Here is a 15,544-nt window from a genome sequence, read left to right on the forward strand (position 1 = left end):
CTGGGGAAGCCCGAAAAAAACAAACATATTACAACTTATGTGTTGTGATAATTGCGTTGTTTGCTCTATAACCTGTTAGTTCATATGCCTTGCCACCGTGATATATAGGCCTAAAGGCCGAGGCAATAAGAAGACACAGTGGCAGAATAAATTCAATCACACCTTTATTTCATCACAAAACCGGAGAGCAACCTCTGTCCGGTAAAGTCCACAAAGCATATATTGCATGTAACAAACAACGGCATGGTCAAGCAAGTTAAGGTTTCCGACATTTTCGGACTACTAAAACAATTATTGATTTAGAACCACTGAGTCACCGCATGTCGCAAAGAAAACAGGAGCTGCCTCCACTATTCCAGCACCATTTCAACTTCAACATCAAATCACTGATGCTTAGTCTAATACAGTGACAACTAAAAGGTACCAAAAACAATTTAGTCCAATCAACGTAAGCTAAATATGATGTGGCTGTCCATGGTTCTGATTTCTCTCCGTGTGTGTGTGCATGCGTGCAAGTAGAAAAAAAACATGTTGACACCCTACTTGTAGAGAAACGTCAATACCATCCTCTCTTTCATGTTGACAAAACGGTCTATGACTCTGTCATACAGTACATGCTTTTTATTGTCCTAGGCTACCTGGCTAAAATGCTTGCTCGCTAGCCTATCTTCCTTTCATGGGCAACGATGAGCCAACTAGTTAACATTAGCCTTAGGTATTAAGTAAAACCACAAGCCCAAATCCCTATCTCCATCCATGGCTAATTTAGACAATTTTAGCTAGCTAGCGACCGGAGGACAACACAACGAGATGCAACAATTCTAGTTTTCTGTCAATGACGTTTGGTATTTTAATGTGATGTGATTGGTGTGAAGCCAAATTCCAACTGGCTTCCCTTCACACTTTTTTTTGGTGCACTAGGACCATACACAGCTGAGCTCACTCAGTTTAGCTCAATGCTGATTGGCTTTTATTGTATATTTTTTTAATCAAGGGAGGCCAATTGCTCGCTGGCTTTCCGTGCATTCAACGCTACGGGTGGCAACAAAGTCATACTCTTTTGGACCAGACAGCATCAGATAGATGGGCTACACATTCAGAGACAGAGGGGCGCTGTTTCGCTCGCTCGGATGCTTTCTCCGGTGAGATACATTCAGCCTCTTGCGAATTGAAGGAAAATTATGAAACACAGAGAGACGGAAGATACATTCTTTTATATGTAATTTTCTTTTTTTCTTGGTACATTTTTTGGGGAAGCCTGGCTTCCCTTGGGACCCATGAACACACACCATTGCATATTACATGGATTAGAAAAACAATTTGCTTTCAAACATTTCCTCAAACCCCCTACCCATCACAAACCCACAAGAACTGAGGTTTCATGTTTATTCTACAATCTTACTGAGATACATTTTACAAAACCTTTACACAAATGTCACATTGCAAAACTCATGTGTTATGTGTCACCTCTCAAATCATGTGACTTGTTTCACTTCAGTGTGGAGTAGAATTGTTGCTGTATTGTCTTGTACGGTAATATGGTCACAACAGGCTCTTTCTAATCAAGCATTCTGATGCACATACTCATAGAGGTGGAGAGGTACTCAATGTACTTACTGGTAATGAAACAGCAGGGGAAACAGTAGGCGTGTGGTCTTTGGTTAACACCAATAAAAAATTGATGAAACTACGGTGCAGAACTGACTTCCTTCACCTTTGATACATTCTTGTTTTTACTCACCAACCTCCATCATCAGAGGAAAACATTATTTTAAAGATGTATTTTCATTTATAACATCATGTATCATTTGTATAATCTAATCTATGCATTTATATTTTTTCCTCTCCTTTCAAAAACCCTGCTACTGCTGCTACATTTTTAAAGATTATGATAATAGATCACAGAGGTCCTTAATGCTTGTCTCTCTAATCTGCTCCTCTAGGGGGTACAGACAACCACCACTTCCTGGTTGACCTTTGACCCAAGAGTATGGATGGACGATGCCCCAAAACTGTCATGCTCATGATTTTCTTCATTGTTGTAGCCTACTTATTACTGCTGTCTCAGCTCTATCTGGTGAGGACATTGATAGCAGTACTATTACCACTGTAGGTTACATCTCCACTACTATTACTATCACTACTACAGCTACTAAAACATCTACTATCTGTACCACTAACAGAGATGGAGCCTCCCTGTATGTTAACATACTACATCATCTTCCAAGCAGTCTGCTCTAGACCTAATGGCACAGAAAGTAATGCCATTGCCCAAAAACTGCAGAGTTGCTCGTTCAAGCCCCACTCCATCTCCCCTTGGTGTACAGGGAGAATACTGTAATAGTAATAATTGGTTTATCTAAAGTTATGAATTATTTTAAGAATCCAAGCTTACAACTACTGCAAAGCCAAACTTATTCCAACTACAAGTCTACCAAGATACTGAAGTCTCTGATAATATGATCCATGTGGCTCAATTATATTTGCATCCACCCTCTACACAGGATCCATTTCTGACAGAGAAATATTTAAACAGTGTAACATTACTGTTTCTGCAAATTCTGCTTCAATGTGGCTACCTTAAGAGATGTGATAGGCTCATGGTAGACAAGGGGTTTCTCATTGAAATAGATGTGGAGGAAATTGGCCTTAGATTGAACATTCCTCCCTTTGCGAAGTTCAACCTACAAATGCCAGAACCAGATGTCGAGATGAGAAAGAAAATAGCGAAGCATAGGGTGCATGTGGAAAGGGCAATAGTCAAAATTAAGAAGTTTAAAATAGTATCTGGGAAGATCTCTAATTCCAGATTAGGAAACATAAACCAGATATGGTTTGTGGTTATCATGCTGTCCAACTTCCGGCCACACATTCTTAAGAAGTAGGCTAGTCCTCTCCGGTGGCGACCCGTCATTCAGGGCAGGTGGGGCAAAAGATAAAATACAAAATAAAAATTATGTTTTTCATGTTAATTTGACATTAATTTGTGTCACATATCAGTTTGCAAACAATGTCCAAAAAAAAAAAGATCCTTGAGTTAATAAAGCCTCATACAAACATGGTCTCTTTCTTGAGTAAGGCAGCTCCAAAATGCAGGTGTTTCAACCTAGCTCAGTGCTTCCTGTGGTGGAGGGGCAGCCAGCGAAAATACAGAGTATAGGCCTTGGTAATCTTCTCTAGTTGCGCCATGATTGGCTCAGTGTTCTGTCGTTCATGGGGACACTATAGCTAGGCAGTTCAAAGCCCCCTTGGGTGCTGCAATAGATTTACATTAGATGTGCCCTTCCAAGAAGGCTGAAGGTCATTGGCCACAGATAAAATGATGTCAAATCACATTATATCTACCATAGCTCTGATTGGACAGATCATGTCAACCTCATACAAACTAGACAAGCAGTCATCATCATGAATCACATCAAATAATTTACTGGCAAATCCTTTTCAATCCTTGTCATATGAAGATAAATTATAGATAAAACTTATCGGTGCTCATTGGCCATTGGACATAAACATTACAGAAGTCGGAAATCGCAAATTCAACAATGAGTGGTTTGGAAAGAATCAATAGCATCACAAAGCAATCACTATTTTGCTTCCCCTGCCTACTATTCGGTGGAGAGGGTTTTGAACGGTGATCCAACTCGGAATTCCAAGTCAGGAATAATAATAATAGACAATTTAGCAGACGCTTTTATCCAAAGCCACTGACAGTCATGTGCGCATACATTTTTACGTTTGGGTGGCCCCGGGGATCGAACCCATTACCCTGGCGTTACAACCGCCATGCTCTACCAATTGAGCTACAGAGGAGCTCAGAAGATCACTGACGTCAGGATTCAACCTGGTTTTTTTTCCAATCAACTTCCCAGTTGTCTTGAAAGCGCCATAAATCCAGAGAATGCCAGACTTTGATGACAAAGTTTGCCCACAAGAAGGATCGCCGCGCCATGTCCAAGTGAGCACAGCACAACGGTGAGTCCATAAATATGTCTTGTATACTGCTGCATAAATGATGTAATATGCCAGCCAGGGAGATATGTATACAGTAGCTAAGAAGGTAATACTAAGTGTATGTTGTGTAGTAAGCTGTTAGTAGCCCATGTGTCTCACCCTAAGAATTTGGTCCCTCTCCGAACTTAGCCTACTGTTCTGACTTGGTGGTGCACATGTAGCCTGTAGCCTGTTTTAGAGAAATGTCATCATCGAATATTGTAAGAGCTTTCATTGTCTGTTTATATGCCCGGTTTATTTATCCTATGGTTCTGACTTGGTGCACAGGGAGAATACTGTAAGAACGGCCCATGTTCTGCATTCTGTCGCTGTACATTTGAAAAGTGCTGTACAAATAGTTATATCGACTACTCGCTCATTAATGTCTTAATCGAAATTACAGTTTGCCTCTTATGCGCTCATCGTTCCCTTATGCCATAGTTTGTACATCTCAATTGTTTTATTGCTTATCATTAGTATCGTATTCATCATTTTAGGCAATATTGGAATGATTTCATTGTTTTGCTTACTTTGTGTATTATAATTAGCTCATGTGCCCTGCTTCACGAGGAGGTGGGTCTGTAACCATGTTTGCCAGTGACAGTCTCTTCCCATTCAAATATTTTTTTCCAACAAGAAGTTCAGTAATAGACCCATGTAATTCCAGTTGATATTGCGAGGGATGTTTTGTTTGCACAATGCGCTGGATATCTACTCTACCATCCTGCTGTAACTCTTCTTAGTAATCGTATGCATTAGTATTGCTATCGGTGAATATGCTTGTTTTCTATTAATTGTATTTATATAAAAACAATATATTGTTGATCTAAAAAAATGTTTATTGAATTGCTTTACCTGGTAGCTCAAGCCACTGCCTATCGGGGACTCCTCCACACCTACTGCTACTTCTAATGGGGGCCTGTTAGCAATGTAGCTCGTGGGTGTTTCTTTCGGTAAGTTTAAGTCTTCATCTGTTACTTTTGACACTGTCCTGAGAACATAAACATACAAACATGGAGATGGAAACATTTGATGACATCTGTTTATGCATACCCTACTGTTTCTGCTGCTAACCATAGATTTGTGCCTATACAGTAAGTACCTGCCCTCGTCTAAAACATGGGTTTCTTTGAAATTTAACAGTGAACGATATAATGGACTTGCCTCTTTATAATACCCTCTTGAGGTTGGATTGGTTATTACATGCATTCGATAGATGAAAACAAGGCATTTACATGTCAACAAGCTTTCACATTTTCATGTCAGAATTAGACGTTCATCCATTTTTCTCAGACATCAAATTTTGAAGTTGTTCCAAATGTCAAATGTTGAAGTGTTTAAGGTTAAGTTTAGGCATTAACTCTGCATTTTTAAGGTTAGGGTTAAGTTTAAGCATTAACTCGTTAGGCATTAACTCAAAATGGTTAACGTAAGGTTGGGTTTGGTATAGACTTAAAACAAAAATCTCAAAATGTTCTATTGCTGGATTTTTAACATGCAACCTTTGGCACAAGAGGCAAATGCTTATGCCCATCCACCAGAACCATCTTAATGCTCCAGCGAAACCGAAACCTACTTGAAGGTAACAGCGCTCACTGTTGCCCCTAGTGGCCGGTTTCCACATCATCTCCTGACGTCCTCAGACATGGATGGACACAACATAACGTGAAGTCCTCCGGCTATACACATACAAGCCTAATACGGAACAAGATCCCACAATACACAGTAGGCAATGGGCTACCTAAGTATGATCCCCAATCAGAGACAATGAGCGACAGCTGCCTCTGATTGGGAATCATACCCGGCCAGACATAGAAATAGAAAAACTAGAACGTAAACATAGAATATATAACATAGATTTCCCACACGCTGACTCAACAAACAAGAGTTCTATAGGTCAGGGCGTGACAGTACCCCCACCCAAAGGTGCGGACTCCGGCCGCACAAACCTGACATGACAGGGGAGGGTCCGGGTGGGCTTCCCGCTTCAGTGGCGGCTCCGGCTCCGGGCGTGACGACCTCTCCCTCTCTGCCTCCCCGTTGCGTTCCTGGTCTGGTCTGGACCTCGGCTCGATGCTTCCCCTCTCCTTCCTCCCACGATGCACCAAGCCCTGTCTGGACCCTGGTGTGGGAGACCCCGAACCTGGAGAGGGGCTGACTTCTGGGCTTGGATCGGCCATCCTCCCGCGATGCACCAAGCCCTGTCTGGACCCTGGTGTGGGAGGCCCCGACCCTGGAGAGGGGCTGACGTCTGGACCCGGAGTAGAGCCGCTGACCGGAGCTGAACTAGATCCTGGTGGAGCGGAATGCTCTGGCTCCGGAGGGGAGCCGCTGACCGGAGCTGGATCAGGCACCGGTGGAGCGGATTGCTCTGGCTCTGGAGTGGAGCCGCTGACCGGAGCTGGACTGGACCCCGGTGGAGCGGAATGCTCTGGCTCCGGAGGGGAGCTGCTGACCGGAGCTGGACTGGGCACCGGTGGAGTGGACTACTCTGGCTCCGGAGTGGAGCCGCTGACCGGAGCTGGATTAGGCACCGGTGGAGCGAACTGCTCTGGCTCCGGAGTGGAGCAACCGACCGGAGCTGGATCAGGCACCGGTGGAGCGGATTGCTCTGGCTCCGGAGTGGAGCCGCTGACCGGAGCTGGACTGGACCCCGGTGGAGCGGGCTGCTCTGGCTCCGGAGTGGAGCCGCTGACCGGAGCTGGACTGGGCACCGGTGGAGCGGACTGCTCTGACTCCGGAGTGGAGCAGCTGACCGGAGCTGAACTGGACCCCGGTGGAGCGGTCTGCTCTGGCTCTGGAGTGGAGCAAACTTCCGGACCCGTATCCATCCCCATCTCTGGAGCAGGACTAAACGGCGTGCCCAGCCTGGGCACCGACGCAGAGGAAAATTCCAGCACTGTAGTAGGACTGGTTGCCGGCCCCAGACTGGGCACCGACACGTTTAGGAGCTCCTGCTCCAAAACGGGGCTGTACGTCGTGCCCACCCTGGGCACCGACGCAGAGGTGGTTTCCAACCCTGTAGTTGGGCTGGTTGCCGGCCCCAGACTGGGCACCGACACGCTAAAGTGCTCCCTGCAGGGGACCGTCGCTGGAGGTCGGGTGAGTTGTGTGGTTGGAGGAGGTGTAGAAACGCCACCTCTCTCCCATCGCTCCAATGTACTCACCAAGCGCTCCATTGCGCTGCCGAGAGCCTGGATCCTGCTCGCCTGCCGTTGGATACGTTCCTCCAAAGATCCGGACGGACCGACTGTACCTGCTGACTGTACCTGCGTGTTTCTGTCCTGGAATGGGCCGTGCCGGACTGGGAACACGCACCACTGGCTTGGTGCGAGGAGCAGGCACGCGCCGTGCCGGACTGGGAACACGCACCACTGGCTTGGTGCGAGGAGCAGGCACGGGCCGTGCCGGACTGGGAACACGCACCATTGGCTTGGTGCGAGGAGCAGGCACGGGCCGTGCTGGACTGGGAACACGCACCACTGGCTTGGTGCGAGAAGCATGCACAGGGCGTACCGGGCTGGGAACTGGCGTTGGAGATGTACAACTGTTCCAGTCCTTCTCTCTCCGCGCCCAATCACAATTCCAGTGGGTCAGAAGTTTACATACACTAAGTTGACTGTGCCTTTAAACAGCTTGGAAAATTCCATAAAATGATGTCATGGCTTTAGAAGCTTCTGATAGGCTAATTGACATAATTTGAGTCAATTGGAGGTGTACCTGTGGATGTATTTCAAGGCCTACCTTCAAACTCAGTGTTTCTTTGCTTGACATCATGGGAAATTTAAAATAAATCAGCCAAGACCTCAGAAAAAAATGTGTAGACTTCCACAAGTCTTGTTCATCCTTGGGAGCAATTTCCAAATGCCTGAAGGTACCACGTTCATCTGTACAAACAATAGTACGCAAGTATAAACACCATGGTAACATGCAGCCGTCAAGGTATTGGAGTGGCCATCACAAAGCCCTGACCTCAATCCTATAGAACATTTGTGGGCAGAACTGAAAAAGCGTGTGCGAGCAAGGAGGCCTACAAACCTGACTCAGTTACACCAGCTCTGTCAGGAGGAATGGGCCAAAATTCACCCAACTTATTGTGGGAAGCTTGTGGAAGGCTACCCGAAACGTTTGACGCAAGTTAAACAATTTAAAGGCAATGCTACCAAATACTAATTGAGTGTATGTAAACTTCTGACCCACTGGGAATGTGATGAAAGAAATAAAACCTGAAATAAATCATTCTCTCTACTATTATTCTGACATTTCACATTCTTAATATAAAGTGGTGATCCTAACTGACCTAAGACAGGGAATTTATACTAGGATTACATTTATTTTGTTTAATGTGTAATGTAAGTGCCTTAATGTGTTTGGACCCCAGGAAGAACTAATGGGGATCCCTAATAAATACAAATACAAATACAAATTAGACGACACAATTCCTTTATACAATCAACATTTAATCAACTAATCAAATTATTTACAAAACATAATCAGAATTATCATAAAAAAGGTATGAAAGATAAGTAAAGACCTCTAGATTCGTGAATATGGAAGGATGTTATACTCAGTCTAGGAAAGAGATTCTGTTGTGGGTCCTTGTTTAGGCCACCTGGAGGGTAACAAAGGTAAGATGGCGATGTGTCCTCTGGTCCTGAGTTGAGTTCCTTGTGCTTGTTGCTCTTCTCTTCTCCTCTGAGTTGGGTGATTCCTTGTGGTGATCCTTCTTTGGATTGTGTTCCTTGTTGCTCTGTCAGTTGGCTCTTTCCTAGAGTTATAGAGGCTGTGCTCTGATTCCTCTCCTTGGGCCTGGTGTTTCCAACACAGAATCACAGCTTGTACCAGTTTTAAGGCTATACTAGCACTCTCAAGTCTTACTTCTCCTCTGAGACTGCTTAATATACTTGGGTTCTTCTGCCCCAATTTCTGTACTAAATTACAGCAGGTACTCTTTTCCTAAAGGTACTTTCTTTCCCTAACTTATCAGTTACTAGTTCTTGCCATTAAGAGAGAGGGGAGCAGGGGTTCTCTAGTGCTGTGAGGTCAAACGGTATCACACACAGGGTGTGAAGAGCCACAAATATGACCCATTGTCTTAGAGAGAGAGAGTCCTTGGAGGAACTCATTTTAGTTTCTGTCAATTCAGCAAAATGTCCAACATTGTTCAACAGATTACATTAAAACGACACATCGCTAGAGGTTAAAAGTCTATTATAGTCTCTCACTGAGATGCATTTCACAAAAGCTTTTACAAATAATTTTACCTATAAAGCTTAAAGGTGCAATATGCATAAATCGCTCTGCCATTTCCTGGTTGCAAAAATTCGAATAGTTCGCCTAATTTCAGTTTATGTGACAAAACAAGCAGATAATCATTGTACCATCTAAACCGCTGTGAAATATATTTTCTATAACCCAAAATATTGTATTTTTAGCTGTTTGAAGCTGGTGTACAAAACTGAAAGTAAAAGATGCAAAAACTAAATTTAAAGGGATTAAATTAAAATGATAACAGATATATCGCTTCTTAGACTTGCTTTCAATTAGAATGACAAATCTATAACTCATATTTCTATGTGAATTTGGTCAGGTCGCCCAAAAAGTTACATATTGCAGCTTTAACAATGTTCATAAGCAAAACTATTATGTCACATCTTCCACTTCACTACACTAGAATTGTTGCTGTAGTGTCTTGTACAGTAATAGAGTCACAGCAGGCTCTATCTAATCTATACTTTAGACATCAGAATATTGTGTGACATTCCAAATCAACAAGGCAACGTTTTAAAATTCAGCTCAGTAGGATTACAGCGACCTAGTAAGAGGGCTGGGAAACACTGTATGAGGGCATAAGAATGTACCTTCTTATGTTCAGGTTCTGAGTTTGTTGACTGTGCTGTAGATTGCAGATGGATCCTCAGCTGCATGTGCTGGAGGTTGGGGGGCAACACCTAGGCGGTTGAATTTCACCACAGTGTAGTGGACTTCCTTGTTAGGCAGTTGGACAGTGGAGTACAGAGGCACTTCCTGGTTTCTAAAGGGAGAGAAGTGGACACTGGCATAGTGGATGTTATCCTCTTCGTCTGTGTCCACTGTCTGTACTGCAGGAGGGGTCATGGCCATGCCTGAGATGGTGTCATACAGGTGACTAGAGCCTCCGTGTCCATCCTCTGCTGTGTCCCTTGTGTCAGTTGATTTGGAAGCCCTCTTTCTGAACCACAGAAAGCTAAATAGGAGAATGAGAACCAGAGCAACAACTGTGATTCCTACAACTATGTTAATACTAGATGTTTGTTTTCTTGATACAATTATCAATCTAACTGTAGAGTTATTAGCTCCTTTCTCATTCTCTGCCTTACAGTAATATTATTCACTGTCCTCAGAGCTGATGTTGGTGATGCTATAGATCTGTCCATATGCTTTTGTTGAGGCTACAGTCTTTTTAAACCAGGTGTATTTTTGCACTGCTGGGTTGGCATCACTGCTACAGGTCAGAGTAACTGAGCTGCCCTCTACTATTTCACCAGAGGGACTGACTGCCACTGAGATGTTCTTTGGTTTGTATCTGACAGTTAGAGTCACTTCAGGAGAGTGGAGATCCTCATGGCCTTTAACAGCACAGGAGTAGCTGCCTGCATCCTCACAGTTGACTGAGGATATGTACCAAGAGGAAGAGTTGTATTGTAGATATTGTTTGTTCTTGTACCAGATGTAGGTGGGGTTGTCACTCAGAGGGGAGATGGTTCTGCAGGTCAGATTCACCTGTGATCCCTCTGTCACCATGGTAGGTGTCAACCACACCTTCAGGTCTATCACAGACAGAGTGACTCCACCTGAGGCAGGTCGCCAAATGTAGCTCCATGTGTCATGGCTGAAGGTTTCATATCTGAAACGATATTCTCCTGAGTCACTCTCTCTCAGGTTTCTGATTCTCAGGGTGCAGTCATTGATCTTATTCCCACGGTACTCAACACGACCTGAATACTCTGATCGGTGCTGTATTTCATAATTATACTGCCTATACTTCCAATTATGCCATACTGTTGTTCCGACTGTATACCCACTGGGATATGTGTAAGAGCAGGGAAGGTCCACTGATGACCCCTTCAAGGCAAAGAGACTTGTTTTGGTGTAAGTCACACTGTATTGACCCAGTACTCCTGAAACATATGCACACACACACACAATAAAAAAAATGCAGTATCATTTTGCACAAAAGTTAGCCCGACCTACTTGCTCACTTTGCCTATGAAGTACACTTTGTTCCACTGCTGCTGAGATAAGTGTGAACATAAACCAAACCTCATATCAGCATCTGTTTAAGGTGTGAAGGACAGCTATCAAAATGAACATGAAAATGTACAATAGACTAGGGCTGTTGAGGTGACCGTATTACCACCACACCGGCAGTCACGAGTCATGATCGCAGTCAAATTCCCTGTGACCGTTGGTCACGGTAATCCCATCCAAAACTGCGCAAGTGAATGCCGCTGATGGGTAGCCTACCAAACTTGCTAACGGCCCTCGCTAATGGCCTGGTACTCAGCGCTCTATTTAAGCAATAACGCCCGAGAGGGTGTGGTATATGGCCAATATATCACGGCTAAGGGCTGTTCTTAAGCACGATGCAACGCGGAGTGCCTGGATACAGCTCTTAGCCGTGGCATATTGGCAATATACCACAAACTCCCGAGGTGGCTTATTGCTATTATAAACTGGTTACCAACATAATTAGAGCAGTAAAAATAAATGTTTTGTTATACCCGTGGTATATGGTCTGATATACCACAGCTTTCAGCCAATCAGCATTCAGGGCTCTGTCACGCTCTGGCTCCGGGACTGTGTAGTTTGAGCCAGGGTGTATTCATTTGGTTGTGTTGGGTATAGGGTGTGTTCATTTGGTTGTGTTTGGGTTTGGTTGTAGTGTCTTGTCTCGTCATGTGACTCCCAATCGGAGGTAACGAGTGTCAGCTGTCGGCTCGTTATCTCTGATTGGGAGCCATATTTAAACTGTCAGTGTTCACCTTAGGGTTGTGGGTTTTTGTTCCATGTTTCAGTCTGTGTACTGAGGACTTCACTATCCGTCATTGTTTATTGTTTTCTCGTTCGTGCACTTTAACTTTAATAAAGTCATGTTCGCTTACAAACGCTGCGCTTTGGTCCACTCCTTCCGTAGACGGCCGTGACAGAAAAACCCACCAAAAAAGGACCAAGCAGCGTGTCCAAGAGCAAGGAGACTGGACATGGGAGGAAGCGCCGGGTAAGGAGATCGAGAGGCTGGCGATGGCCCAGGTGGGCAAATCGTGGTCCTGGGAGGACATGCTCGGGGGCAAGGGACCTTGGGGGAGGATCAAGGCCCTGGCGAGAGAGGAGCAACGGCGTCAGCAGGGCCATCGTCGGAAGGACGAGAGGCAACCCCAAAAAGTTTTTTTGGGGGGGGCACATGGCTTGGGCGGTTGGGCAGCAGGAGGCTGCCACAGGGAGACGTGGAGAGAAGGCTACCGGATTACGGGAGCCATTGGCGAGTAGAGGGAGGGAAGTAGTGGAGGCACGGCGTGAGAGACTGAGGTGTGTTACCAGTCCGGTCCGGCCCGTTCCTGATCCCCGGTTAAGGCCAGTGGTGTGTGTTCCCAGTATGGACCGGCCTGTTCCTACTCCACGCACCAAGTCCACGGTGTGCGTCGCCAGCCCAGCCCGGCCTGTTCCTGCTCCACGCACAAAGCCTACGGTGTGCGTCGACAGCCCTGTCCGGCCTGTTCCTGCTCCACGTACCAGACCTACGGTGTGCGTCGCCAGCCCAGCCCGGCCTGTTCCTGCTCCACGCACTAAACCTACGGTGTGCGTCGCCAGCCCAGCCCGGCCTGTTCCTGCTCCACGCACTAAGCCTACGGTGTGCGTCGCCAGCCCAGCCCGGCCTGTTCTTGCTCTACGCACAAAACCTACGGGGTGCGTCGCCAGCCCAGCCCGGCCTGTTCCTGCTCCACGTACAAAACCTACGGTGTGCGTCGTCAGCCCAGCCCGGCCTGTTCCTGCTCCACGGACAAAACCTACGGTGTGCGTCGTCAGCCCAGCCCGGCCTGTTCCTGTTCTACGCACAAAGCCTACGGTGTGCGTCGTCAGCCTGGTCCAGCCCGTTCCTGCTACTCGCACCAAGCCAAGGGTGCGAGTCGTCAGCCTGGTTCAGCTCGTCCCTGCTACTCGCACCAAGCCAAGGGTGCGAGCCGTCAGCCTGATCCAGCCCACTCCTGCTACTCGCACCAAGCCAGGGATGCGAGTCGTCAGCCTGGGGAGGCCCGTTCCGGCTCCACGCATCAAGCCTAGGATGCGTTTCGTCGGCCCTGTCCGGCCCGTTCCTGCTCCCCGCACCAGGTCTGTGGTGCGTGTCGTCAGCCCTGTCCGGCCCGTTCCTGCTCCCCGCACCAAGTCTGTGGTGCGTTTCGTCAGCCCTGTCCGGCCCGGTCCCGCTCTCCGCACCAAGTCAAGGGTGCGCTTCGTCAGCCCGGTCCGGCCCATTCCTGCTCCCCGCGCCAAGGCAGTGGTGCGCGTCGTCAGCCTGGTAAGGCCCGTTCGTCCTCCACGCACCAAGCCAGGGGCGCGTGTCGTCAGTCCGGCTCCGGCCAGCGGGGCTAGACAGGACCAGGGGTACTTTGGGGGGTTGGAGAGGAGGTGGGGATCAAGGCCGGAGCCAGAGCCACCGCCGAGGAGGTATGCCCACCCAGCCCTCCCTTGTTTAGCCCTTATTGAGGCGCGGTCGCAGTCCGCGCCTTTAGGGGGGGGTACTGTCACGCTCTGGCTCCGGGACTGTGTAGTTTGAGCCAGGGTGTATTCATTTGGTTGTGTTGGGTATAGGGTGTGTTCATTTGGTTGTGTTTGGGTTTGGTTGTAGTGTCTTGTCTCGTCATGTGACTCCCAATCGGAGGTAACGAGTGTCAGCTGTCGGCTCGTTATCTCTGATTGGGAGCCATATTTAAACTGTCAGTGTTCACCTTAGGGTTGTGGGTTTTTGTTCCATGTTTCAGTCTGTGTACTGAGGACTTCACTATCCGTCATTGTTTATTGTTTTCTCGTTCGTGCACTTTAACTTTAATAAAGTCATGTTCGCTACAAACGCTGCGCTTTGGTCCACTCCTTCCGTAGACGGCCGTGACAGGCTCGAACAACCCAGTTCATAATGTCCATCTAATCACTCTCTAAACACTTTATGATTGAATTTGAGTAATCTGAATGATGAGGACAAATGGTGAGTTAGAGCTCCCATTCCGAAATGAACACAGGAAAGCCCCGGACCCAATATGCATAAATTACATTTTAAAACCTGTTCTGAAAGGACCTAAGGACAACCGGTCCGATCCGAGTGAGGGAAGCAGCAGAAAAGTCCATTGTTTTGCTACTTTATTAAACCATAGCCATTACCAAAAGAGAGAGAGTGAGTGAGGCACAGAGCGAGCAGATGTAGGCTATTAGTGAGTGGAGGCCATGCAGTGTGTTTGTGTGTGAGTGTGATGCGTGTGATAGAAGGAGTCAGGCGCAGGAGAGTAATATAAAAAAAATAAAATAATAATAAGCCATTTAGCAGACGCTTTTATCCAAAGCGACTTACAGTCATGTGTGCATAAATTTTTGTGTATGGGTGGTCCCGGGGATCAAACCCACTACCTTGGCGTTACAAGCGCCGTGCTCTACCAGCTGAGCTACAGAGGACCACAATACGCATCCAAAAGTTTATTCCGTCAATAAACAGTTGCGCAAGCATGCGACAACAAAACTCAGGCACCGGGGAAATATCTACCCTGGCAAACAACAAGGTAAGGGTAGCTCAACCGAGCTACACACAGCTTACAACAAACAATCACCCACACAGGCAAGGAAGCAGAGGGAACACTTATACAATGACTCATTGGGGATAAGGACCAGGTGTGTGTGATTAATTATAAAAGACAAGTGGAGTGATGATAAATGGATCGGCAGCAGCTAGTAAGCCGGTGACGACAAACGCCGAAACCTGCCCGAACAAGGAGGGGAGGCAGCCTCGGCGGAAGCCGTGACAGTGTGTGATTGTGTGAGTAAGACACTGGAGCATAAGTCGGTGCGTCCATAAGGCTAGAGGAAGCTAAGATTTCCTTAACGTAAATTGAATTGCCAAAATTATATAGCCTTAGCTTACTCCTGAATACAGAAATAAATAAAATCATTAAAAATAGACTACACCAGAAAGCATAATTTGGCCACAGAGGATCATTAGCTTCTTAAATATAAAAAAGCTGTGGATTGTTTTAAATCACATAGCTTAGTCAGAAGGGCCCACAATTTGGGAAGCATGCTGTTAGGCTATGGTTCAACCCAGCACTCAGAGAAACAAACACGACAAAGGGAGTGGAAGAAACAAAAATACTTTAATAAAAGTTCAAATTGTCTTAGTCCAAAAACAACTGAAGTAAAGGAACAGAGTGGGCTAGTCGGCTCCGGAGGAAGGATAGGCTGAGGCAGGCAGGCAGGCAGGCAGGCAGGCAGGAAGGCAGGCAGGTTGGGAGGTATGTCTGAACTGAAGACAAAA

General features: G+C 46.4%; 1 protein-coding gene across 1 annotated transcript; it reads right to left on the bottom strand.

Annotated features, from left to right (window-relative positions):
- Nucleotides 1-9,586: 9,586 nt before the first annotated feature.
- On the bottom strand, nt 9,587-11,411 carry LOC121546447 (B-cell receptor CD22-like). The gene is made up of 2 exons (XM_041857727.1): nt 11,387-11,411; nt 9,587-11,150 (listed from the first exon to the last, which is right to left on the bottom strand). Exons 1-2 carry the CDS (start codon nt 11,409-11,411, stop codon nt 10,357-10,359), a joined length of 819 nt encoding a protein of 272 aa, XP_041713661.1. The 3' UTR covers nt 9,587-10,356.
- Between the last annotated feature and the right edge of the window lie 4,133 nt (nt 11,412-15,544).

This window comes from Coregonus clupeaformis, unplaced genomic scaffold (assembly GCF_020615455.1).
Source record: "Coregonus clupeaformis isolate EN_2021a unplaced genomic scaffold, ASM2061545v1 scaf0012, whole genome shotgun sequence".
Taxonomy (NCBI): Eukaryota; Metazoa; Chordata; class Actinopteri; order Salmoniformes; family Salmonidae; genus Coregonus; species Coregonus clupeaformis.